This window comes from Amblyomma mixtum, chromosome 9, assembly GCF_055824585.1.
Source record: "Amblyomma mixtum isolate Tamu chromosome 9, ASM5582458v1, whole genome shotgun sequence".
Lineage (NCBI taxonomy): Eukaryota > Metazoa > Arthropoda > Arachnida > Ixodida > Ixodidae > Amblyomma > Amblyomma mixtum.
The window spans coordinates 93,294,568-93,320,794 of NC_143020.1; the positions used below are offsets into that span (position 1 = coordinate 93,294,568).

The following is a 26,227-nucleotide window of genomic DNA, read 5'->3' on the forward strand; positions in this document are numbered from 1 at the left end:
AGGGGGTGCTGCTATACAATTAAATAAACAAAATTCTCTTCGCAGTGTTACGAGAAGTTGACAGGTCTGAGGTACTGTTTGTGCATTGGTATTTCTTGCGAACACTATCACTGTCGGTTGTGTTTACCACAGGCTTTCGACAGATGAACGCGAAATGGTCTCGCTGTATGAATATACGCAACATAATGTACAAAAAGTCAGACTGATCTTTCTTGAGGACTTCAACCTTCCAGATGTAAACCAACAAATCATGTCTTATTGCTTCCTGTGTTCTGAAATCTTATTAATGCGAAATCATTACTAGCCATGTTACGAGAAAAGATGGCGATGTTTGGGCGTATGTGTTCGTGCATGCGCGTGCACTTGTACATGGCGCAGAAAATACCGGAAACCAAAGAGCGAAGCATCTTCGCTTTTTAGTTGCTTCCTGACGTGACTCATGGGCTGAAAACGTTGTTCGATTTGAGAATCGTTGCTTTTCAATGCGAAGCCGCAGTTATAGGGGACTATCCTGCTACCGCTAGCCTAACAGCTGCAATGTCAGTAGTGTTCAGCAGTTTTAACTAAATTTTTCGGTATTAAGTACATACACAGGTATTTAGTTGAACCTACTTTTAAAGCCACTTTTTCTCATGCCTTTTCCTGATTAAAATTCCTTTCTCTCTCTATGTGCATTTTCTCTTTATATCCTGCCAGTGCATGCATGTAGCCCTGATTGTGACCTGGTGTATTTTTCTTATGTAACGCCTCCCCCCCCCCACCCTCTTATGCAATGCCCCGCCTCCCAGGGGTCTTTAAGGGTAAATAAATGATGATGTTGATGACCAGTACATTGCAGGTCAGTCTTCATCTACCTCTAGTGATCTCTTTTCAAACACGTTTTGAATTTGTTTAGGGGGATATCCGATGTAGATACGTGCATGGTACCAGGCTGCGGTTGCCCTCGGCGGATGATTGTTGTTTCGATGCGCGCACGTAGCTGTTTCCTGACCATTTGTTATCGATCTGGATGGTACACATGTAGCCCTTTTTCAAGGAAAGTTGGAAGTTGCGCTGTGTACTTGTCGCATGTCCTTCGTTTTTTCTCTTTTTGTCCAAGAACGTATTTTTCAAACTATGGCTTGCTTTCTTCATATTTTATGCTTAAGAGTCACCAAGCACTGCTTGACATATGCCTGTAATGTAAATCTTTGTTTTCTTGGAGCGGGGACAAAAGAGTTATTTATTCTCACTACCCATGGGTATTTAAGAGCCGCACAAATCAGCGTTCTGAGGTTGCCTAGTGCAACAGAACCGAAATCAGATGCGCTAAAAAACTAGTGTAACTAATTTATTGATATACTCTTAACTTTTTTGGCAAAAGAAAACAATCTCCTAAGCTTATAGTTCATTCGAGCAGCATGTCCACGCCGTGGAGTTGTTCCCAGCACAAGTGGGTGCATTATTCAGGAACCATGAGCATGCTAATGTAAGCACTGTGGATTATTGTTATCTTTAATTAATAATATTATTTAAAAAATGCTTCGGGATCTTTTCGCGTCCATGCCGAAGTGTTTACAAAACATTCTTGTTGTCAAGGCAGGAAGTGCATACTGAAAGAAAATAGATGTTCTCTGATGTAAAACATATACGCACAAATTAAGGCACACAACTAAACATCAAAGCTAGAGTTGTGGATAAAATTAACAATTGAATCTATGAACGTACACTCCACACATTTTTCTAACAATTTTTACCGATAGTAACTGGCGGCTGGAAGCCGTATATCACATCACAAAATTTAACTCTAATTGCAAAACTGTTCCGGCCAGAAAGGGGATTTTTCACCGCTAAACTGTGGCGCGCAAATACCTTTTTCGGCTACAGTTGTGACCTCGACCTGATGATGAAAAAGCAACGGCTTTTTCAAGCAACGGAAAAAGCAACGGAAAAAGCAACGGCGCGTACAAAAATGGCTGCGTCCTATTTATGTTGCCCAAGAACAGCGCGAGTTTCCTGACCCAATGACCCAGTTCACGGCATGCAACTTTAATAGGCGCAGTGATCAATCAGAGAGCCATACACATATTGCAAAACAGGCGTTGTCCCACTGAGCTAAAACAATGGCGCCATAAAAATGCCGTTTCTAATATAAATCTTATTATGATACTCTTGTACTTTTACAGTGCATTAGTGAGTAATGTGCTTAGCTTCGCTGGCCACATCGGGAAGATATCGTAGGGAAGGAAATAATGCTTTCTTACGTCCTCGTTGTGTGCAGCCCAATATTGAAAAAAAAATTAAAACTGATTCTTCACAGTGCGATGCACGGTTGATGCGAGACCGGGCACGGGATTCCCGAGAACATTCCGCTTCGAAATTTTGAAGGAGACACTTCTCAGTGGCAGCCTCCTCAGTGAACAAGCTAAGGGATGCCCATTCATATTGAGGAAAGATATAAAGCCTCTTGAGCAAAAGCTACTTTGGAGCTTTTTATGGTTAAGTCTTAGGTAATCAGTCTGAATTGCTAAGCTTCGAACTTCTTCATTAAACATGTTCCAAGCTGGATGTAATAGAATAGGCACGAATATGTAACACGTGGCCTCTACTCTTACTTATACTACTTACTCCTCGCCGCTACCAAAGACGCCTTAAGATACGAAGCGCCTATTCTGCCAATTGCGGCTGAAATTTAGAACAGGCTCTTTTTCTGATGAGCACAGTGATCATGTAGTGAACGAAAAAAAAAAGATCCATCATCCTACTAAGTGAGCAGATTAAGTTCTGTTAAAGAGACATAAATCCGGTGAAGTCGAGCGAAGGCGGTTTTTCTAACTCATATGTACTACGCGGAAGATGTGTGCCCTGAAAGCCCGACATCGGTAAGGCCTGCGTTTTCAGCGATTCCTGATAGCTCTGCAGAATAGTGGTCAGCATTTTGGCTCTCTACACTGCGGTACCTTCGGTTAGACACGCAGTTAAATTATCCCATGTAAGCGACAACCATCGGTCGCTGGCGATAGTAGCCTCAGTACTACAAAAAAAAGCGGTTAGCTCCGCCGGCCAATCTCCGCAAAGGCTGTCTCGGATGCGCGTACTTTGTATTTAGCCTTCTGAAGCTTCTCCAACTAGCCCTCAAGTCAGGTATTCGCTTTCATTTAACGCAGCACAGAGGCATGTTGATAAATTTAGCGTATTTTACCTATATATGATCACTATAGGGAGGCACTTTTGGCTAGTTCACGATACATAGCGATGCGACGCAGCGCGGCAGAGTCGCTGTCAATATTTTATTTCTCTCTTTGCTTTCAAATGAGGCCAGATCGGGTCTGTCATCTTACAGTGCACTCATTAATAATAGGTGTGAGCCTCTTGGAAACTCAGCTCAAGAAAGGGAGTGTCTAGCTAGCCAATAACGGCACTGAATCGTAATCGACCTTCCTCAGCGAAGACGCTCTCCACTCCCGCTGTCTAAAATGAACGAAAGCAAAATGATGTCGATTACGTTGTTCTTTTTTCTTTTTCTTTTTGGTCCTGCATGCTGAGTTTTAGTTTCAGCAAAACGGTCGTTCTGTGCGACCACGCTTCGTAAGTGTAGCAAAGAAAAGTTTGATCTACATCAGCCGATACTTCTATTCTGATTCCGAAAAGAATAACTGAACAGCTGCGTCGAATACTGAGAGCCACCGAAGTCCTGCCACCGATCGTGCGCTGCGCGCTCAGTTACTAATTCAGACAGTTTCTTTATGGGGCAATTGATTTAGTGACTAACGCTGAAAAGTTTTTACGCGAACTTCTTGCAGATAGCTCAGTAAAAGACAGTGTGATCGTTTGGACCTCCACTCTCAACCACGAATATGCGGTGATTTGCTTCGAATCACGCTGATGCAAAGCTGGACTTGTAGGTGCGCAGGCTGGCGCGGCCTGTGCGAGACACACGCTGTCCGTGAAAGTTTAACACAGTCTCAAGCGAAGCGTGTCACGCTACGCAGATCATACCGGTGATCGATAACCACGTGGCCTCACAGCGGCTCGGTGAGCTTCTCGCAAACGATGCATAAATTCTCACGTGTTACTGTGGGGGCGCTAGTATTGGCTGGATGGTACCACCCCAGTGGAGAGTTTCCTAGGTCCCTGTATGCCAGGTAGCTCAAGCATACTGCAGTTGCAGTTTGAGTTAACGATATATGTACCACCTAGGAGATCACGTGGTACCCTCTTCTCCCGCTCCGTTTCTAGTACAAAGTGAGAGAAAAAATGTCATTGCCACTCATTTAGTTAGTGCCTCTGTGGACCACACGGTCGGCTGACGTTCGGAAACTCTCTCAGGAAAGCGGGTGGTTACAGTGTACTTCAGTGCTAATGGAGACGTACCTTGACAGTAAGTACACATTCGTTGAAGAGTTTCAATTATTTTTTTCTCAACTGCTGTCTTGTGTCCCTCCTTGTGCTCGCAGCCTAGTGCTCTCAGGTAAAACTCTGTCAACCAATGGTTTTCAGAAATCTTCATATCTTTATTGCGATACAACTGCTGTAAACTACACCACCGGAATTCCGTCCTAATAGGTGTGCGCCGAAAACACCGGAGCAAAATTCTTCGCTTCTTAGACTTCTTTATGTGGTTCTCAGAATGCAGCTAATTCAAAATTCCTAAGTTCTGCTTAACGGACTGTTGGCCAGGTAAATCTTTAGGACTGAGAAGTCAGTTGTGGGTGTTTATTTTATTCCTATTTTTTTGCATTCCCGGTTTCCTTTCAGTACAATTTTATACTTCCTTTATCCTTGATTGTTTTTTGTTCTGTTCTTCTACTGTGCTGTGGAAGGGGCACTACCAAAGCCTTAAGCTCCTGTAATCAAGCACTTATTGTTACCTACTATTGTCATTCTCATTGTCACCAGAAGTGTATACCACGAAGGAAACCACAAAGAGACAGCGATTAGTACCTGGAAAAACATACAGCCTTGCGCAAGGCGTTGCTCCGTGAACACTACGAGTTGCTGAAGACCGTGTTTGAATGGGGATGTCAACTTGCCCTCACAAAGACAACGAATCACTGTTAAAAGTCGAAGTTATTCACCTTAATACGCTCGAGCCGTTTGCTGTTTGCGTATAAAAGGGGATTCAACGATACGGTTGGTTCACTGGCGCTGCTGTTCCCTGACCTTTCAAGAGTTTCTTTGTGAGAACAGTATACACATTGCTAACACGCCACGTTATTTTGTGACACCTGTATACTTAATCCGAAAATGGCTATATCACTTTTTTCATGCATGAAGAGTTCGTCCTGCTGGTTAAAAAATCTCAGGTAGCTTTGGTTTATCTGGACTGACAACTACACATTGCCTAATAACCCACACTTTTTCTCTGCAATGCGACAGTTTGTTAAACAATATTCTATCACTATAGAAGGAAAAGTTTAACAATAGCTTTAAGGGATGCAGTATAACGACCTGTTCGTTTTGCGCTGTTACTGACCTTATGTCGCGCAAAGTTACAAAGACCGAAAAGCTACAAAAGCAGCACTGACTTTCCCATCTCTTTCTTCGGACGGAAGAAATACGCCAGTGGTAAAGCTGCGCAGTGTTTTCGGGGGTTTAAAGAGAAACAGTGTCGTCTATTTCTAAATAAAAAATTCTCTGCAGGTCTCTACGAGCACTCCAACAACCAACTCACATTTAGTCAGACGGGACGGATGAAAAGCCCAGAGAAGAGCAAAGTGGACTGTTACATCTTACGTAATTTTAAAATATATCGCCTTCTTTTCCGGCTTTTCGGTTGTTTCTTCATAAAAGGCCTCACCGAACAGTCGTACCACACTGCGAAGACGATATGGAAGAGTCCGTACACTCTTTACACCACCGCGTGGGTATTAAACGTAGGCTTCTTTGAAGGACGACACACCGTCAACGCCATCGTTTGGTCCCAATCTAGCCTCAAGTTAACCCTCGTCGCCTCCGCAATGCTCCAAGTGGCAACTCTGTTCAACGTCGCCGTGAACTTTGCCTGCATGGTCATCGGAACTAATCGCTTGCTCGACTTCTTCCGGAAGTGCGCGCAATACGAGAAGTGCACTGCGTTCCGAGCTCCCACCTTCCGCGACGCCTGGCGTCGCGACCTCATCATCAGACTCGTCAGAATCGCCACCCTGACAATGGCCATCTTGATATTCTGTGCACTCATGCATAGCTGGTACGGGCCCCGAGGGACCCGCCGACTCTGGAACGTGTTCCTCAAGGTTGGCAGTGTGTTCTCTTTCGCGGGGTACATGCTTTCTGACTTCCTCATGTACCTCGTCGTCACGTCTACCTGCGAAGTCCTTGTTTGGTACGTAAGGGCACAGCGACAGGCCTTCGAAGAATGTCTGCAGGAAGTCGCTGAAGGAGTGGCTGATTTTTCGATGACTCCGCAGTTCCAGGCCCCGGCTGCCCTCAAGGTTGAGTTGGTGCGTCTCAACATGTGCAGAATCAGGGAGCTCAAGACCTCCATCAACGCCATCTGGAGCCCCGCGCTCGCCCTCGCCTCAGTGACCGTGCTTTTGGGAAAGTGCATAGCACTGTACGAGGTCCTCACCTTGAAGGGCTACGACTTAGCAGCGGTTAAGACATCCCTTAAAGTTTTGCTCAGCGCTCTGAAGTTCCTCGAGTTGGTTTTCATCAGCCAGTGTTTGCGTGACGAAGTAAGCAAGCCTTTCACTTAACCTCGAAGCTAAGAAAGACGGTCCGAGAATAGCAACGGGCAGAGTGAAATTTAGTAGCGCACGTTGCGGGGTTCTCTAAGAAACAGAATAGAGCATACATAAATTGTACGAACCCTTGTTGATTGCTGTCTGTGTAACGACAAAAAACCTCCGCACCAATAAGCAAGCGCACAGAATAATTCAAAAGCCACATTCTAAACGGCTCCAAAGCCTGCCAGACCACCCTTATGGTTGTACGAGTTGTAGGTTTTTTTGGCCGTGGCAGATTTTGCGTCTATGTATCATTCAGCAGGCCCCCTAGGTCTATAGAACTTGATTATAGACTCTTTATTGATTATATACGCAGTAAAACAGCGTTTCTTTAAATATCTTTGCTATAAGTGTTGTTTTTCGAGTTGGAATGGAAAATATTCCAATTGTTAGAATCAGTGTCACATGCGATACGTGGGGCATTGGACGGTGAATAGAGGCTGGTAGTTATAAACATTCAAAAAGGCGGGGAGAGACGTCTCGAAAAGGTGAAAAGTACTAAGAGGTATTGTATCAGCACGCTACTAGAATATTGCACATTATCCTAGCTCCCGACAATTAGGTTGCTGTCCTTAGTGCTCGCCTTCCAAATTAAATCAGTGGCTTCGTTACAGAACTTTAAAGGAAATCAAAATTAAAGTCGATGTCATGGCACTGAATTAAAACTTTGGCGGAACTGATGCTGTAGACTGATATAATAGTGCTAACGTACATACATATATACCGCTTGTCATTATTGTACACGTTGATCAAGAGGTGGTCCTTAGGTATTAAAGTATTCCTAAACAGTCAGTCTTCTCCGGCTGGAGGCGCGCAGCTTGGCCCAGTCCATCTTGTAATGGGGCAGATGATCTCGAAAGAATGCAGCGGTAATTATTTTAATGCGATTTATACACAAACAACTTCTGCATGGAAAAACGGCATCAACGTCACAGTATACGTCTCCATTATCTCCAGTGTTGTTCCCATTCTTGATAATCAGAAAGTTGCACAAGTTGTCCAATAAGGGGATGTCCCCTTAGTTCTCTTTGGAAATAGGTTGGCCAAGCTAATGGAGTTTGTATTTTCGGGGTTTCGGGAAGGGGGGGGGGGATTGCATCACTTTCTATCACCTATTTACTTCACGCAGGGTAGAAAGTCAGAATGTTTTTTTTTTGTGCCTGTGAATCGTTTTCATGTTGTGCGCGGACGTACGCAAACTGCAAACGTAACTTATTCCGCAACAAAAAGGAATGTCTCGAGGACGGCAGGTAAAAGGCTGTAAATCCAGCTTGAGGAGTTCTGACCTCCCAGCATACAGAGCAGCGCAGAAACGTGCGGCGAAGGCGATACACATAATTCTGCTATAGCGTTGGCTCAGATTGCATCGAAAACGCAAGCAAAAAAGGCAGGTAGAAAAAAGACAACAGACAACAATATTATACAAACATGACACACAATTTCCTTAATGAAATTGAAGCTGCGTCAGTATTTGTTTCCATAAAAAGGTCATTTAAAACCAACAGCAATGAATATTTTAACATCTGTTTCCCGTAGTTTGTTCGGCATTCATCGGCGTTCCAGGGTTCCCAATAATGTACGTTATAGGAGACGGAGTTTGTCTGCAATCTTGATAGTCTAGTTGCTGCATCATTGTTATTTAATATTCCAGTTTATAAAGGCGGCACAGTTTGTAATTGTATAGAGACGTAATAGGAGAGGTATTAAGAACTCATGCTTCAAACGCGTCCTTTTCCAGGCTCAAAACCTGAAAGATGCAGCTCAGGCGGCGACGACTACGCAAGCAGAGGACTCTTACTGCAAGCAGGTAAGGCATCCGCATCCCGGTTCCAACTCTGTTTCATTGTATAACTGTCCGTCTCGTAGGTCCAGTTCCTGCACGACAGCATCGACCCAGAGGACATGTGCATCAGTGGTGCTGGTTTCTTCCGTCTTGGAAGACCTCTCATCGTCTCGGTGAGCCGGAATGCGTTCTAACGTCTATCGGAATCATCATGGCTGTTAAACACCACATTTGTGAGATTCTCCGTCCGGGCATCATAGGCAGAACTGATAAAGTAATAGCGCTAAGCATCCAGTGTCGCAGAATATTTGGCACCGGTGTCATTGGCCTTCAGCGAAAAATACAAGAAAAAAGCCCAGAGAAGCAACATAGGGGGCAGGTGAGCAAGCTGATCTGCCACTTTGACGTCACTTGACTTTGTGCGGTCATCCCAACACGCCCATCGAATTGTGAGCAAGCTGCCCACCGTGGTAGGCGGTAGTTAAATTAATGATTGGTCATGAGAGGTTGCTCGGAAGGAACAATCTGGGCCTCACAAGCCCGACAGGTGGCAGCAGCTGCCATCGCAGAGCCGTGGCTCATCGTTTAACCGCTGCACCACTGCGTTGGGGGTGGTATGAGGACTCCCAGGGACCTGCGATTGCAAAGCAGAGGATGAACCATCCCGCATATATGGGCATTAACCCACTAAAGCTATCGCGCCTTGCCCTTAGTTTAGCTAGTGCGTTCCGTCCAGTTTTTCATTTTATTCATTGATTTCATTCTGAGCTAGCAATATGAGCAAAAGCAAAAGCTGCATAACTACTGACACCAGCTGTGAGATTTTCCGCAGAATTCATGAACTACTCTAAGGCACTCTGATTCCTTAAGAATTAGAAGATGAAGAGATCGTGTTTTACACGCGGAAGTTATTGAGCTGCTTTAAACTTATGCAAGCCCAAAAGAGCTTCCACCATCTGTAACTTGGCTAGTCTAGTCAAAGCAGCGGGAAAGCCACTCCAACGATAGCTACAAATTTCTTAGATATAACAGCGCCTATTACTGCCGTGGAACTCTAAACAAAAACATGAACTACGCTGTGCACCGTATTTACCTGTTACGAGAAACCCCACTCAGTTGTCCGCAGCGCCTTTTTTATGATACTGGCCAGCTCGAAAGAGCGATCCTTATGGATGCGTGTTGTGTTTTGTAAATACATATCAAAGTGATTGAGAACCCTACACTTCTTGCATTGCGTGTGCTTTCTATTCGCTCTGCAGATGATGGGCGCCCTGATCACGTACACCGTCATCCTAGCCCAGACTGGGGAACACCTCCAGAGCCGTCACCACGACCACCGTCATCACCACACCGAACACTAAGCAACACATCAGGCGCATTGAATGAAAGTTCCTTCAGCGCCACTGCATGCGACCTCGAAGTCCACCATAAGGTTTAGCCTCGTATCAGTTCCAACGCCCCCTCCCCCCTTATTGCCTTGCTTTTTCTTCTTTTGCCTTTCGAACGAGCATTAAGGCGAAAGCCTTTAATAGGTCATACTGTCGTCCGTTAACAAAGCGTGTCATACGTTTTTAACTCGGGAGCTAAAAAAGATAGAAGAAAACTAAAGGTTGCTTCAGATAGACGAAGACAAAATGAACCTAGAAGCCTAGTTTGGTGGCTGTAGATTAATTAGGTAATTAATTATAAGCAAAAATGTCGAAAATGCGTCGAAATAGCCACGTAAACGATATGATGTCACATCCACCGAAAATAGTCACAACATGGTGAAAATTTTCACAGAATGGTCGGAAAAACGTCGGATTTGTTTCAAATTAGATGGAGAAATGTGAATTAAGCACAATTAACACTTAAGATCTCCGAAAGATGTATAATTTGGATATCGATATAGCCACGGGAACGGTTTGACGTCACATCCACCGGAAGTCGTCACAGCATAGTGTCCTCCGCTTTCGCTTCTCAACACTTTAGTTGCCGAAGTGTCCTCGCAATTTTTGTGCAGTAGGGTTTCTATAAGTTCAACGCTGCCAAAGTTGCTTGTGCCGTCTGATATGCTATTACTAGAAAGAGCCGCGGTGACTTGCATGTCCAGTGGTCACATTACGGAGTTGAGTTTTACCAATAACAGCCATATGAAGAAAAGGGCGTTCGCTCTGTACAATGGATCAGCTGTTGCCGCGCGATGCAGGATGTCTTGGCAGTGGCCGAACTGCGGTCGTAGATGGAGATTTACTCTTAAGAAAACGTGTAGGAAAAGGTAGCAAGTGCGGTAATTACTGACTGCTACTCCATTCTATTACTTTTTAACTGAATACTTACTAGCCTGTTCAAGGTAGTCGATAAAAGTCGGCCCTTCCTGACTTTTTACTACCTATGGTCGCAAGTTAGCACGTGGTTCGTAACCGTTGCTTCAGCCTTTAAAATAATGTAGAAGATAGCTGACATAGGCCGTTGTATGAATAAAACGGTTTTGCTATTAAACACTTCTACAGCATCGTGTGGTTAGGTAGACTAACCTGTTTTTACAATCGCACCTTAATAATTGAGGCTGGAATCTTAGCTTAACGGGTAAAAGTCATTAGCCGGTTATTTTAGGAATACTTACGGAGGATATCAGACGGAGAAATATTGATTCGTGCTATGCGCAGCGCGCGTGTCACGCTTGTGTGACTCCTTCCGACATGTGCTTTTCTTGCATTCTGACCGTGTGTGTGTGCCCCGTAGGGTTATCTGATGCCGCTGTCTTGAATGATTTGTACACCTAATGCTCAGTGCGTCAAAGCTAGAGTGTGTCATTTACGACCAGCACACCCTAGTAGCTCTTGTTGGTTTCGGGCACTGGTTGCATTGTATATAGGTATTTTATTTCTCCAAGGTGTCAGGCAGGTAGGCACAATCTCGCCAATGCTGTTCACCGCTTGTTTACAGGAGACATTCCGATGCCTGGGTTCGGAACACTACGGTATATGCATTAGAGGGGAATACCTGAGTCATCTGCGATTCGCTGATGACATTGCCTCGCTAAGTCGCTCAGGAGATTAACTGCGAAGCATGATCAATGAGTTACACAAGCACAGCAGAAGGGTGGGTCTAAAAATTAATATGCAGAAAACTAAATTGATGTTCAACCGTCTCACAAGGGAACAGTAGATAAATGTAGCAGATAAACTCTAGTTAAATAGACATGCTTTCATTACGAGTCATCTTCAGACTGCCACTTAGAACCGGCGTACGTAGTACGTTTCGCCGGTGGTCAGGTATACGCACGAAATTATAGGCCATAAACAAACGTGTATTCAGACCGCCAGCAGCACAGTTTGTTGGTGCTCTGGATTGTCTACAAACGACTGCGACGGCGAAAGGTGCCCAGGGCTTCGGTTCCTTTTCCTTTTAGAACCGAAGCTCAGAAAGTAGTCGGTGAAAGCAACGCTCACAACATTCTAGAGAGCCGAATGTTTTGCACAGCACATTCGCAGAAAAGAGATCGATGAAGCGGCCATACGGTATACAAAGGGACGCTGCCACACTGTCGCCATTGTCTGACAGCTTGCAGTGCACACAGAAATACACGTAGAATAACATGAGGAAAACATAAAGCTTTGCATCGTCTTATATTCTTTCTTTTGTGTGTGGGTGTCTAGGTTGCAGTCTGCAGTCTGACGTGCAGTCTGGCGTGCTAACGTTTATGGTGCTTAACTCTTTATTTATACTTCGTTTGTTTTAATCAGATGACTTTATCTGAAGGGAAACTTTTGTTTCATTCCAATACCGGGCGTAGTTTTCCTTGGTGCATGGAAATGCGCCCGTATGCTGCGCAGAAGGCCGGTCGCGACCGGTTTCTTCGGATTTCTTTAGTTGCTGCCACGCGACCTAAATTTTCTTCCATTTTCCAAGCTCTTTCACATAGACCCGCTAGCTCGGGTAGCGTGTGTGGGGGTGTAGCTCAGATGGTAGAGCGCTCGCTTAGCATGCGAGAGGTACTGGGATCGATACCCAGCACCTCCACTTTTTTTTTGTTTTTAGGCACTTTCCACTTCAGCGCATTGTTTAATCTATCTACACTTCGCTTAAATACGGCCGTAGATAACACTTTACACATACACTTTAACGCTGCTTGCCTTTTAGGCTGGAAGCTACATGCGAGAATTTCTTGTAAGTACACCCTGTCCACAATTTTTGGTTAGTATGGCGTCGCGGTTTATCCGCGTGATCTCATCCTATCTGAAGAGAACATTTCTTTCTGTGAGACAAGGATTGTGAAATCAGTTACCATATTGGATGGTATCTCAAGGGTTGTGTAGAATGTTGCGAATATGACGTGACCGCATAATTCGGCGCATATGATCTTTATTATACGATAGCTGTTATCCTGAGTATTGACGAGCAAAACGATGACACCTTCGGAAACGGAAAAAAAAAGGAACTCAGGCACCGGCGAGATTCGAACTCACGATCTCCTGTTTACTAGACAGGCGCTTTAACCAACTAAGCCACGGCGCCATTTTTTTTTCTTTATTACATGGAAGAACATCCGTAGAAAGGAGGAAAACTTCGATCAGACTGGATCGCGTCTCAAGTTGCCGGGCTGATTAATAGGAGCCCGCCATTGCCCTAACTCAACACTGCAGCCCAATAAAAACATCAAAATCCAGGCAGGCACACACATGCATCTAGGCACGGCAGCCAGCTTGGAGGTTCTTCGCGTGCAGCATATACACTCCTCACCAAAGCACACTGTTCTCGAAACACAGATTTGGACGATCTTGGTGGCTCGGCATGTCTGTCCATCATACGGCTTTTCCAAAGACTGAATAGTCCCATCAACATAAACAGATCATAAGGCACAACAGAGTTTTTGTCAACAGGCAGAAATCTAATAGTGTACGGTGTAATTTCAATGTCCTTCTTGAGAGTTCGTTGTAGTATGTCCCAAAAAAACATGGCATCACGGCACAGGATAAAACAATGATCAATTGTCTCAGGCACGTTACACAGACGGCAATTCACATTCCAAGGTACAAACATCCCCTTGTCATTAAGAAATGTCTTGACAGGCAGCGTCGCTGTGTGTAGTTTGAAAAAGAACGTTTTAGCGGCTGCCTGAATACACATCCGCCTAACACGCTTTAGAACACTGATGTCCAAAGACCCCAGATAAGGCTGCCGATACAATGGTGTAGGGAACAAAGACTCAGTGAGAGCCTGGGTCATCTGTTTTCTCGAGAGGCTATACAGGTAATCTAAAGAGAAGCGCGCAGTGAGGAAATTGAAAGTGTCAGCAACCTCCTTGAGGAATCCCCGCAAAGTCCCCTCACGAGCCTGCACAGTCGGTGCGAATAAGTAAGGCAAATGAAAACTAAGCCGCCTAATGAGCACAGCTACCAGAAACGGGTGGTTTGCCGATTTTAAAAAGAAAAAACGGGAAACAAGTTGATGCACGAACAGGTGAACAAGACCCACTCCACCACCCTCTACGGGAAGGAACAAGTTGTCACGCCTCATGGGCTCCCATTGAGAGCGCCACACGAATGTTGCAAATATTCTGTGTATTGCTTGCACCTTCCTCCTCGCACAATGCAGGACTTGAAGGACATACGCGAGCTTTGCAAACAAAAATATGTTACAGACCTGTGCCCTCGCAAACACTGAGACTTCCCTACCCATCCAAGCCTGTGTTTGCCGCCGTAGAGTTACAATTTGTGAATCCCAGTAGGCTGTACTGTTGCGAACTTGGTGCAGCGGAACGCCTAGGTACTCAAGAGGGCTACTGTCCCAGCATATGCCACCGAACTGGCTTGGCCTAGTTCCCCAATAACCCAACCAAAAGCCTTTGGATTTCTCTAAATTAAGAGCCGCGCCTGATACATCACAGAACTGTTTAGTCAAGTTTAGAGCCTCAAGTACACTCTTTTTGTCAGAACAAAAGAGGGCGACATCATCAGCATAGGCTAAAACTTTAACTTCACATCGAGCCAGAGAGAAACCGCGGATAGCTACGCTGTTAATTATACTGAGACAGAGGGGTTCCAGATATAGGGCAAACAACAATGGAGACAGTGGACATCCTTGACGAACAGATGCTTCTAGTGGTATTGGTTTCGTTAGCTCCTGATTAACAATAACCCTTGTATAGGAGTTCTTATAGCACAGCCTTATGCCTTTGAGCAAGACGTCACCAATATTTGCATACTCCAAGACCGCGAACAAGAAATCGTGCCGAACTTTATCAAAAGCCTTCGCCAAGTCAATTTGAATCAGAGCAACTTGGCCTGTCTCATCTGATATTGTCTCTAATACTGAACGTGCAATATGGATATGTGTTTGAATACTACGGCCTCTAATACCACAGACCTGATGCGAACCTATCAAGTCCATAATGACGAGCTGCAGACGACTGCTAAGAACCTTGGCAAAAATTTTGTAATCAACATTGCAGAGGGAAATTGGACGATATCCCTCAACAGTTTTCAACCGATTAGTATCTTTGCTTTTGGGAATTAATATTGTGTGCCCAGAATAGAAAGTGGGAGGCAGGACACCCACATCATAAGATGCTTGGAAAACTTCCATCAAAACAGGCACTAGGCAAGGCGAAAAAGTTTTATAGAATTCGCTAGTAATACCATCTGGCCCAGGAGATTTCTGGCTCTGCAGGGCAGAAATGGCTGATTGAATTTCATCCAAAGTGATAGATCCCTTCACTATAGCACACTTCTCATCGTCTAGTCGAGGGAAGTTTCCGAGTAAGGAACTGTAATCGAAACCCTGATTTGTATCATCGCAACTACCAAACAGCTTTCGATAATAGTCGAAGAAAGCAGCAAGAATACCAGGCGCATCGCTGTATGTGCAATCACCATACTGAATTTCCAATATTTCCTTCGCAAGAGCATTCTCTCTTTCATCATTCAGGGCCCGACGTGAAGGTTGCTCATCAAGAAACCTTCGGGACCGAGATCGTATCAAGGCCCCCTTATATCTTTCTGTCGCAAATTGTTGAAGCTCTGCTTTAACGTTATTAATCTCTTCGAGATAGGCACCCGGGTTTACCCTCTCTAGCTCATGTAGCTCCGTTAGGGTGCGCCCAAGCTCACGAAGGTGGTGTCTCTTCAGGAAAGCGATTCTTGCTGAGGCCTCAATTGCCAAGTTTTTGATCTCCTGTTTAAACAAATCCCACTTTTGAAAAACGGACAGATCACGGCGTGACCATACGTCCTTCAAACAAGTAGGTACAGCACGCTGAAAGATTTCGTCTGAGAGCAGACAGTTATTCATCTTCCACAACTCCCATCGAGGGTGAAGTACATGCCGAGTGTACCTCCCTATCTGAAGAGACACCATACAGTGGTCACTGAAGAAGATGGGGCGCACCCAGTAGCCAAACACACTTGCTAACGCGTCTACAGAAACGTAAATTCTGTCAAGGCGAGCATTAGAGGAAAACTGAAAATGAGTGAAATGTATACAGTCGCCTTTTTCCTGTCCCACATCCACAAGACTATATTCAGAAACCAAGTCGGTAAGTAATGCAGCACTAGGGTCGTATCTCTTACATACCACTGATCGGTCCTCATCCCTACAAACGCAATTAAAATCTCCCAACAATATAATTTTGCGGTCCGTGCACAAATGTTCAACTAATGACAGAAAGAAGAGCCTTCTCTCGCGCTGCTTTGTGGGGGCGTAAACACAAATGATCCGCCACTGTACACCTGAAATTGTGAGATCACAGCATATAAGTCGCCCCTCGTCATCTATGCAATAAGACAAGGCTGTCATCTCTAGCGTGTTCGCCAGGAATAGCATACAACCTCCTGATAAGCCTCTCGCGTGGCTAACAATAATGTTGTATTCCGACAAAAAAGGCTCGAGAGCAGCTGCTGTCTCTTCATCAGAGGACAACTTTGTTTCCTGGATAGCGGCCACACACACACTCCATTTCTTTAAGAGATGCCGTACCTGCTGTTGCCTCCTACGATTACGCATACCCCTAACGTTAAGGGTAGCGACTTGATATGCTGCGACGCTCGCCATTTTTGGTGCCAGTCTTAACAAACGCCATCCCCTGGAATGGGGTGGCCCGCCTCCAAATTGGCGGCCTCTCGGGCAGACATCGCCCTCCTCTTTAACGCCACCCTTCCCGTGGCCTCTACACATTGTGCCTTGTGGTCAGCGCCATCGATACACACCTCGTCAGCTGCTGGACGTTTCAAAGGTGCAGTGCTGTCCATGTCTTCCTCTGATACAGCCAAGGCCTCGGCCCACGAACCCGAGGGGAGCACATCACTCGCTGCCACACTGACAGCCGACAGAGAACCGGACACGCCAGAGATCGACGCCACACACGGCTCACCGTTACCCTCCAACGACGAAGCAGAATCAGCAACAGAGGAGGATCGGCGAGCATTCACTGGCTGTATTGCCTCGTCTGACTCCACAGGAGGCATATCCGGACGTTGACCTGTGGCGACGAGGTGTTCCTGTGCAGCAAGCACAGCAGTCTCTGTAGCACTCACGGGGGGGCCCGGGTCCGGCGGTTTTCGTTCTGGAGGCGCGGATGCTAGATGGCCAGTCGCTTCATATTCCGTGTTGATTTGAGGTGTTGAAGTCTTCTGTTCCCCATCTATTCGATGCTCACGACTTAGTTCTCCGGTCGCGTCGACAACCTCAGACACATCCATGATGTGTTCTAATGCCACGTCATCTTCCCGTGACCACTGGCCTTGACGCAGCCTGTCAGCGTAACTCAAGACACAGTTCTCCGCATTATGGCCAAAGCGTCGGCACTGGGTGCACCGAGGCGTGCGACATTGGCGCCGTACATGCCCAACCCGGCTGCATCGGAGGCACAGTGGAGGTCTCCCTGGGATAAGGACTAATGCCTGCACTCCATAAACATTAAGTGTGTGTGGGATTGTGCTTGCTGACACTCCATCCTTGAGTGTGAGGGAGATTTCACGGTTCGACGTTTCCATATGCTCCATCCCTGGGCACCGCCACTTTTCACGCTCCACAGACTGAACCGTGCCATAAGGCTCTAATGCTTCCACAATCCTCCGGTGTTCCATATAGCGGGGAAGCCAAAGGAGCTTAACCTTGATGTTCTTAGTATCCGGGTCAAACACCATGCACCGCAGTCCTTTGACAGGAAACTCCGCTTTGTTAACAAGCTTCTGTTTGGAGGAACTACTCTCGCAGGTAACCATCCACACGTGGCTCATTTGGTATTGACCAATGCACAAAATTTCCCGGAGATCCAATATCTGTGCGAGTGCGTCACGGAAGTCAGGTGCTCGGTACGGGCGACCCTTAAGGCGACCCTTAAGGAAGTACAACTTTGTACGAGTCCGTAGTGTCCTGAGACGTCGGTAGACCTCGGCCAACGGCCGATGCGCTGTTTCCAGCAAGAAGCATGTTGAAGCACAGCCGCACAGAACGGCTGCCAGCTCGATGGTTTGGAATGAACTAAGCCACGGCGCCAACGGGAGCGCAGGGAACATCTTCAATATTCACCGAATGCCTATCAATGAGCATTCATTCTTTCTTTTTGCGAAAGCATTTCTAGCCCCCTCCCCCCTCCCCGGGAGATTTCGGCGACGTCTCACGCGAAGAAAATAAAGCATCAGCCAGACTTAGTAAGGGAATCGATATGCATGGCAATGGACCAAGAGAAGCTTAATTTCGGAGATGCCCCTGCGGGATAAGGACGAAAACACATGGTACGGACATCAATCATGTCCCAAACATGGTAGGACGGCCCAATATTTGACCTTGCAATGACCTTGTTCAATATTAAGACGTATGAGACACCAAACAAAGCCCAATTTGAGGATGATCCTGCAAGGTAAGATTGACAACACAAGGTATGGCACATGAGTCATTTCCCAATCATGGTTAAGAGCGTCCGAAATTCGACCTTGGAATGACCTCGGCCAAATCAAAGACATTTCAGACACCAAGCAAAGCTTAATTTAGGGAGGACCCTGCAGAATAAAGATGGCAACACATGGTGTGTCACATGAGGAATGTGCCAGTTATGTTTCGGACACCCGAAATTTGCCCTTGGACTGACCTTGGGCGAATTTGACTGCCTGTGAGTCTGGGTGCACTCGGGTGCAATACAGACTAGACCTAGACTCCAAATGAAATTGGCCCACCTCCAAAAAATTGGCTTGGCCCATTCCCGAAGTTTGGGTGCTCCTCCCCCGGAAGTTTCATAATTAAGTTGACCCACGTTGGGAATCGGCCTCGGACACCCTCAGAATCGGTTTGCCCCACCCCAAAATTTGTTTGCCCCACTTTGCTTTCTCGCAATACTTCGTGCTTAGAAATTATAAACAGCCAGCCATATTTTATAGAAGTAGTGCAAAAACTTCTTTTCCTTCCCGCCTAGTCTCTGCCGGCGCTGCGACTTGGTATGCATACTAATTTATTATAGGTGAAATAGGCAAGTCAGAAGCCATAATATGAATCTATATACGGGCGGGTAATATCAGATGGAAGCCACGCGCCTAGATCGCCTACTTGTACGATGGGAAGCGCACGGATTAAGACTAAAGGCAGGCAGTGGTGGAATACGACATACCATGCACCACTAAACACGTACGGATTTCGCATACAGTTTGTTTCACGTAACTTTAACCAAGGATATAAAAAAAGCGGTAAGCCGCAGCCCGCTGAAATCAACGATACATTGTTCGCCATCATATGGCGCTCCTCAGAATATCTTTTATTGCGCTTAATCAGTTAATTAAGTAAGATGAATTAGGCAAATTTTCACACATTCATTTTAGTGCCGAGACCGTTCTGTTAGGTTGTAGAGAAGGTTTATATACAACCGATCCAGTTTGTTGTCGCATCGTATCTCCTACGGGGTCTTTTTTTCCGGCATCTAAGGAGAGCCCGCAAAATATGAAAAAATACCACGTGCCTGCGCTCGTGCGATACCAAATTGCAGCGCTCTCAACGGCGTTTCGAGCAAACGCAGCGTGCCCACTCACCGTGGCGAAGTGAACGGCCGCCGCTCTTAGCAGCGGCTTGACGGTGCGTCAACACCGCGGGCACGCTCCATTTGCTCGAAACTCCGTTGAGAGCGCTGCAATTTGGTAGCGCACGAGCGCAGTCACGTGGTATTTTTTCATATTTCGCGGGCGTTCTTTAGATGGCGCAAAAAAGGACCCCGTAGGAGATACGACGGGACAATAAACTGGGTCGGTTGGTTATAAGCTTGCTCTAAAACCTAACAGAACGGTCTCGGCACTAAAATGAATATTTGAAAATTTGCCTAATTCATCTTAGTTAATTAACAAATCAAGCGCAATAAAAAATTATTCTCAGGAGGGCCATATGATGGCGAACAATGTGTCGTTGGTTTCAGCGGGCTGCGGCTTACCGCTTTCTTTAAATCATTGGATCAAGTTACGTGAAACACCCTGTATATTGCTTTCAGTATAATGATAAAGATGAGGCTGGGTGGTCGCTTCTGTGCTGATTCACATACTGATTACTTTCACTAACAACAGGTAACCACAAGAGAACGTTGTTGCGATCGAGTTAGTGAATGGTGTTCAAGGCAACCACTGCTTAATTTATCACTATTATTTTGAAAACACCTATCTCAGGTCTATTCTTACCTGTGACTGTGCTGTTCCCAAAATTATAATTTTCCACCTTTACAGGATTTTGATTGTATATCCTTCATACTGTATATATGTGCTACTTAAAAACTGTCTGTTGAAGTTTTTGAAAACATGCTCTGTGTCCCTTTGTAGACGTCTCAAAGTTTTCACATGTCCAGCTTTCCTGGACATAACCAACTAGCGTCATACGATGGTCGCAAGTAGCGAACATCGTATGACGCTAGTTGGTTATGTCCAGGAAAGCTGGACATCCCGTAACTCAATGAAGATGTATGAAACCACGTAATACATCTGTCTTATGACATCCTTTGAAGAAGGATGGATAGCTGGGCGAGTTTGTAATAATACATCGTGGGAGGGAACAGCGCGAACAAGACGACAGACGAAGCAAGATGACACAAAGACGAGCGGTGAAGACGCTCAGCGCTCGTCTTTGTGTCCTCTTGCTTCGTCTGTCGTCTTGTTCGCGCTGTTCCCTCCCACGATGTATTATGACATCCTGTAAGTGATGTAAGACTATTATGCCATATAGCACTATAAAGTCCTATATAAAAATGGAAGACTGTCGTCCAGTTATCTGCTGTTATATTGATGTTATAGTAAAATCTTGCATACTTTGAAAAAATTGCGCTCATATTTTCCCCTCAGAAATACTTTTCGTCCAATATTGTTGCGTATGAGTGTGTTTACACAATGTTCATGTGAAGTAACACTAAGGAATTTTGGTCAAAAAAATTTCATGTAGCTGACGTTTTGCATAAAAAATATTAGACAGGCATAACATTACTGTTTTCGTATTTTGCCTTCGTCCTATTTCATTCAGTGATTTACTACTTCGACCATGTGGGGGGGGGCTGTAGCTGAGCTCTTCCTCACTCAGCACCGGAAAGTATCAGGTCAGGCATTCAGAAATGGAACGATAAAATAGAAACCGTAGTGAGTTGGTTTTGTTCCACTAAGAGGAAAATTATAAAAGGAGTTAGACAGCGCAGAAGCGCCTACGCGTATTCGAGAGCAACCAGTGACGCTTCTTCATGCACGGTAAGTCGACGCTCATGCTCTATCGCGTACAAGGCTGTCCAAGCACTGGACAGCTTTTGTAGCGAAAGCTACATTGGCCACGAACTTGCGATTTCACTCTGGCGGTGCTCCGAGGAGGCACTGAGACCGACCTTGAGCCGTTGCCTAGCAACCGGCGCAGTTGGCGGACGCCGCGCTCTCGCCGCGCCTTCTGGCATGACGTCACACCGCTTGCCTCATCGTTGCGCTTGCCTCCGCTCGCTTCGCCAGCCGAAATACGACGTAGCTGCCAAATGTCATTAGACGAAACTTCTTTCGCTTAGTATAGCCTTGCCTAGCTGAGCTAAGTCACTGCCATTGTTATCACAATGGCATGGGGCGTACACTGCTCGTCAAGGACCACAGCGCCGCCGACATCCGTCACGGTGGCGATAAACATAGCAGGTAAACTCTGTCTAAATAGACCTGCTTTCATTACGAGTCGCCTTCAGACTGCCACATGGAATCATCGTACGTAGAAGGTTTCGCCGATAGTAAACGCACGCGGTATACGCATGAAATTACAGGCCATAAGCAAACGTATAGAAGGATCGTCAGCTGCAAAGTTTGTTGGTCCTCTGGATGGTCTACAAACGAGTGCAACTGCGAAAGATGTCCATGGTTTCGGTTCCTATTCCTTTTAGAACCGAAGCTCAGAGAGTAGTTGGTGAAAGCAACGCTCACAACATTCTAGAGAGCCGCATGTTTTCCACAACACATTCGCAGAAGAGAGATCGATGAAGCGACCATTGGGTGCACAAAGCTACGGTGCTAAACTGTCGCCATTGTCAGACAGCTTGCAGAGCAGGCCGAGGTAGACGTAGAACCACATGAGGAAAAACATAAAGTTTCGTATCGTCTTATATCCTTTCTTTTGTGTTTGGGTGTCTAGTTCAGCGCCGTAAGCTTCATAAAACCTTGCAGCCTGACGTGTGAACATTTATACTGCCTAACTCTTTATTTGTACCTCGTTTGTTTTAATCAGATGACTTCACCTGAAGGGAAATTTTTGTTTCATTCCAACACCGGCCGTAGTTTTCCTTGGTGCATGGAAATGCGCCCGTATGCTACGCAGAGGGCCGGTCGCAACCGGTTTCTACGGACTTCTTTAGTTGTTGTCGCGCGACCTAGATTCCCTTCTGTTCTTCTGAGCTTTCACATAGACCCGCTACCTCGGGAAGCGCGTCCGGGGGTGTAGCTCAGATGGTAGAGCGCTCGCTTAGCATGCGAGAGGTACTGGGATCGATACCCAGCACCTCCACTTTTTTATTGTTTGTTCTTTAGGCACTTCCCTCTTCAGCGCATTGTTCAGCTGTACACTATGTACGCTTCCCTTAAATACGAACTCCGATGAAGCTTTACACATGCATTTGAATGCTGCTTGTCTTTTAGGCTGGTAACTACATGAGAGAATTTCTGGTAACTACACCCGGTCCACAATTTTTGGTTAGTATGGCGTCAAGGTTTAATCGCTTGATCTCCTCCTATCTGAAGACAACATTCCTTTCTGTGAGACAAGGATTGTAAAAGCAGTTACCATATAGGATGGTATCTCGAGGGTTGTCGAGAATGTTGCGGGGGTGACGTGACCGCTTAATTGTGTGGATATGGTCTTTATTATGGGTTAGCTGTTGTCCTCGGTAGTCGACGGGCAAAACGAGGAAGACTTCAGAACCACTAAAATTGAACAAAAAATGAACCCAGGCACCGGCGAGATTCGAACTCACGATCTCCTGTTTACTAGACAGGCGCTTTAACCAACTAAGCCACGGCGCCGACGAGTTGGCAGGGAACATCTTTAATATTCACCCACTGCCTCTCAAACACCATTCATTCTTTCTAATTGTGATAGCACTTCTAGCCTACCCCCAGCAATTTCGGCGTTGTCTCATGCGAAAAAAATAAATGAAGCATCAGCCAGGCTCAGTGAGGGAATGGATGTGCAAGGCAATGGAGCAAGAGATGCTCAATTCCGGGGATGCCCCTGCGGGATAAGGATGGAAACACATGGTACGGACATCAATCGTGTCACAAACATGGCAGGACGGCCCAATATTTGACCTTGCAATGACCTTGTTCGATACAAAGACGTCTGAGACACCAAAGAAAGCTCAATTTGAGGATGGCCCTGCAGGTTAAGGTTGGCAACACATGGTATGGCACATGAGTAATTTCGCAATCATGGTTAAGAGCTCCCCTAATTCGACCTTGGAATGACCTCGGGCAATTCAAAGACATGTCAGACACCAAGCAAAGTATAATGTAAGTATTACTCTGCAGGATACAGATGGCAACACATGGTATGGCATATGAGTCATGTGTCAAATATGTTTAGGACACCCGAAATTTGCCCTTGGACTGACCATGGAAGAATTAGACTGCCGGTGAGTCTGGGTGCGCTCAGGTGGAATACAGACTTGCCCTAGTCTCCAAATTAAATTGGCCCACCTCCAAAAAATGGGCTTGGCCCACTCCCGATGTTTGGGTGGTCCACCCCCGGAAGTTTGACAATTAAGTTGACCCACTTTGGAATCGGCCTGGGACACCCTCAGAATCGGTTTGCCCCACTCCAAAATTTGTTTGCCCCACTTTGCTTTCTCGCAATACTTCGTGCTTAGAAATTATAAACAGCCAGCCATATTTTATAGAAGTAGTGCAAAAACTTCTTTTCCTTCCCGCCTATAGTCTTTGCTGGCGCTGCGACTTGGTGTACATGCTAATTTTTCCTCGGTTAAAGAGGCAAGGCGCACGCATAATACCAATGTATATACGGCAACGTGATTTTGGATGGAAGGCACGCGCCTGGATCGCCTACACGTACGGCGCGAAGCGCACGGATTAAGACTAAAAGCAAGCTGTGATGGGATCACGAAATACAATGCACCAGTAAAGACGCACGGATTTCGCATAGACTTCTTTCAATATATTGCTAAAGACGAGACTGCAGGTGGTCGATTCTATGCTGAGGCACATACTGATTACATTCACTCAGTAATGGTAATCACAAGTGGTTATTGTTGCGACCAAGTTAGTGGATGGCACTCAAGATAACCAGACCTTATTTTATCACTACTCATTTGAAAACATCATGCTCAGGCCCTAGTCATACCTGTGACTGCATTGTTGCAACCATTGACTAAGAATTTCTGCCCTTACAGAAACTTTACTGCATATCCTTCGCACTGCGTATGTATGCTACCTAAAAACTGTCGATTGAAGTTTTAGTAAACATGCTCTGTGTTCCCTTGTAGAAGTATGCGTCACCTGATGGCCGAGAATATCGAGCACCGATTAACTCAATGCAAATGTATTAAACGAGGAAATACGTCTGTCTTATACAATCCTGTAAGTCCTATAGGACTATTATGCCCTATAGGATCATGAAGTCCTATAAAATTCATTTGGTCTGTTCTACAAAATACTTCCTTCGCTCATACCAGCTGTTTCTGATGGGGTTAAATTATCATTTAAAGGTATCGAACATTCCACAATCCAGTATTGTTTCTGAGTGTTCTGCGCCACTAAGCACATTGCAGTAGCCATGCAAATTTTAAACGTTTTTCCGAATTTACCGGATTTTTGTTTCCTAAAAAAACTGAAACTCTTTTAGTAAATTTCATTCTAAGCAGCAGCTCGCAAAGATTTCGTTCATTCTTTTTTTTTATTTGATACCTCAAAGGCCCCTGGTATGTGGCATTACATGAGGGATGGGCATGACAGTTAAACAATAATGGTCTTGATGGCGTTCTTAAAATGGATGGCGTTGATGTGATGCACGGCGTCCTGTGGTAGATCATTCCAGTCCCGGGATGACGTGACGAAAAAAGATCGAGAATGAGCGGTAGTTCTTGCGGTGGGGGCGTAGACGGCCTTATGGTGGTTAATACGGCTTGAGAGGCGATAAGCAGGTGATATGACTGATTCTCCTAAAGATGAATGATAAAACATATGAAAGAGGCACAATCGAGAAATTTTTCGTCGCATTTCAAGGCTGAGTAAGTTAGCTTTAGTTTTTAAGGCAGACACACTAGTGTAGTACGAATAGTCAGAATAAATGAAACGGATAGCTCGATTTTGTATTTTTTCTAAGGTTAAAGAGAGGTTAGACTGGTGAGGATCCCATATTGCCGAAACATATTCTAGTTTAGGACGGACAAAAGTTGTGTATGCTAATGATTTGATGGATGGGGTGGCAAAACGTAGATTGCGCCGTATGAAACCAAGGGTACGATTAGCTTCGTTAGCGATGTTCGTGATATGAGATGACCATGTTAGGTTTTGCGTTACAGTAATACCCAGGTACTTACAGGAAGAGACGGACGATACTTCTGAACCGAAAAGAGTGTATTTAGAAGGAGTATGCATCTGCCGACGATGGAATGAGATTAAACATGTTTTGGAAATATTGAGAGACATTAACCAACGTTCGCACCAAGTTTGGATTCGGTTAAGATCTTGTTGAAGAATGCCAGCGTCAGTACTGTTAGTGATTGGGCGGTAAATTCATGTAAATTCATGGAAATTCATGTGAACAGGGAGATTTGTGCGTTGAATAACGTGCATCGGTATGCAGAATAAAAAGTGTAAAGCTGCTGGCGGAAGACAAATATTTATGTGCGCAGTTGAATTCTCGGCATTATTCTTAAGTGGCTGATGATGCGCGTAACATGAATTGAAACCTTGTAGCATGCACATTTGTTTTTAATTCATTTATCTCAATTTATATCTCTTGCAGCGTTGCTTGAGAGTATTTCAGAGCATTTTTAGGAAACGATAATTATTTTTTTTTTCTGGCGGGTCATACAACCCCCAGTATGCAACCCGAGTAAGTTTCTCTACAAATACGAAAAAAAAAGCATTTTCAGCACGTCACATTCTCCCGTAAACACATCCCGCCGGCGTAATTAGTCCCTTAGTTCTTATTTTACGGTATGCAGTACACAATGCAATACACGAATGCATGACGAGGTAGGAAGCCTGTATCTACGGTATTTGTGTTTCGCAAGCTCTCGCGAAACTTTTTGTAATAGCCTACTCAA

The 26,227-nt window shown here is 45.3% G+C and overlaps 1 protein-coding gene and 4 non-coding genes across 5 annotated transcripts; 2 read left to right on the plus strand and 3 right to left on the minus strand.

The window, feature by feature from the left end:
- Window positions 1-12,422: 12,422 nt before the first annotated feature.
- TRNAA-AGC (transfer RNA alanine (anticodon AGC)) lies at window positions 12,423-12,495 on the plus strand. Its single transcript has one exon. It is a non-coding gene; the product is annotated as a tRNA-Ala (tRNA).
- Window positions 12,496-12,916: 421 nt separating this feature from the next.
- TRNAT-AGU (transfer RNA threonine (anticodon AGU)) lies at window positions 12,917-12,990 on the minus strand. The gene has a single exon. It is a non-coding gene; the product is annotated as a tRNA-Thr (tRNA).
- Window positions 12,991-15,527: 2,537 nt separating this feature from the next.
- LOC149330152 (uncharacterized) lies at window positions 15,528-17,821 on the minus strand. The gene has a single exon (XM_089559749.1). It carries the CDS (start codon window positions 17,709-17,711, stop codon window positions 16,539-16,541), a length of 1,173 nt encoding a protein of 390 aa, XP_089415875.1. The 5' UTR covers window positions 17,712-17,821; the 3' UTR covers window positions 15,528-16,538.
- A 4,555-nt stretch (window positions 17,822-22,376) lies between these two features.
- TRNAA-AGC (transfer RNA alanine (anticodon AGC)) lies at window positions 22,377-22,449 on the plus strand. Its single transcript has one exon. It is a non-coding gene; the product is annotated as a tRNA-Ala (tRNA).
- A 441-nt stretch (window positions 22,450-22,890) lies between these two features.
- Window positions 22,891-22,964, minus strand: TRNAT-AGU (transfer RNA threonine (anticodon AGU)). Its single transcript has one exon. It is a non-coding gene; the product is annotated as a tRNA-Thr (tRNA).
- Between the last annotated feature and the right edge of the window lie 3,263 nt (window positions 22,965-26,227).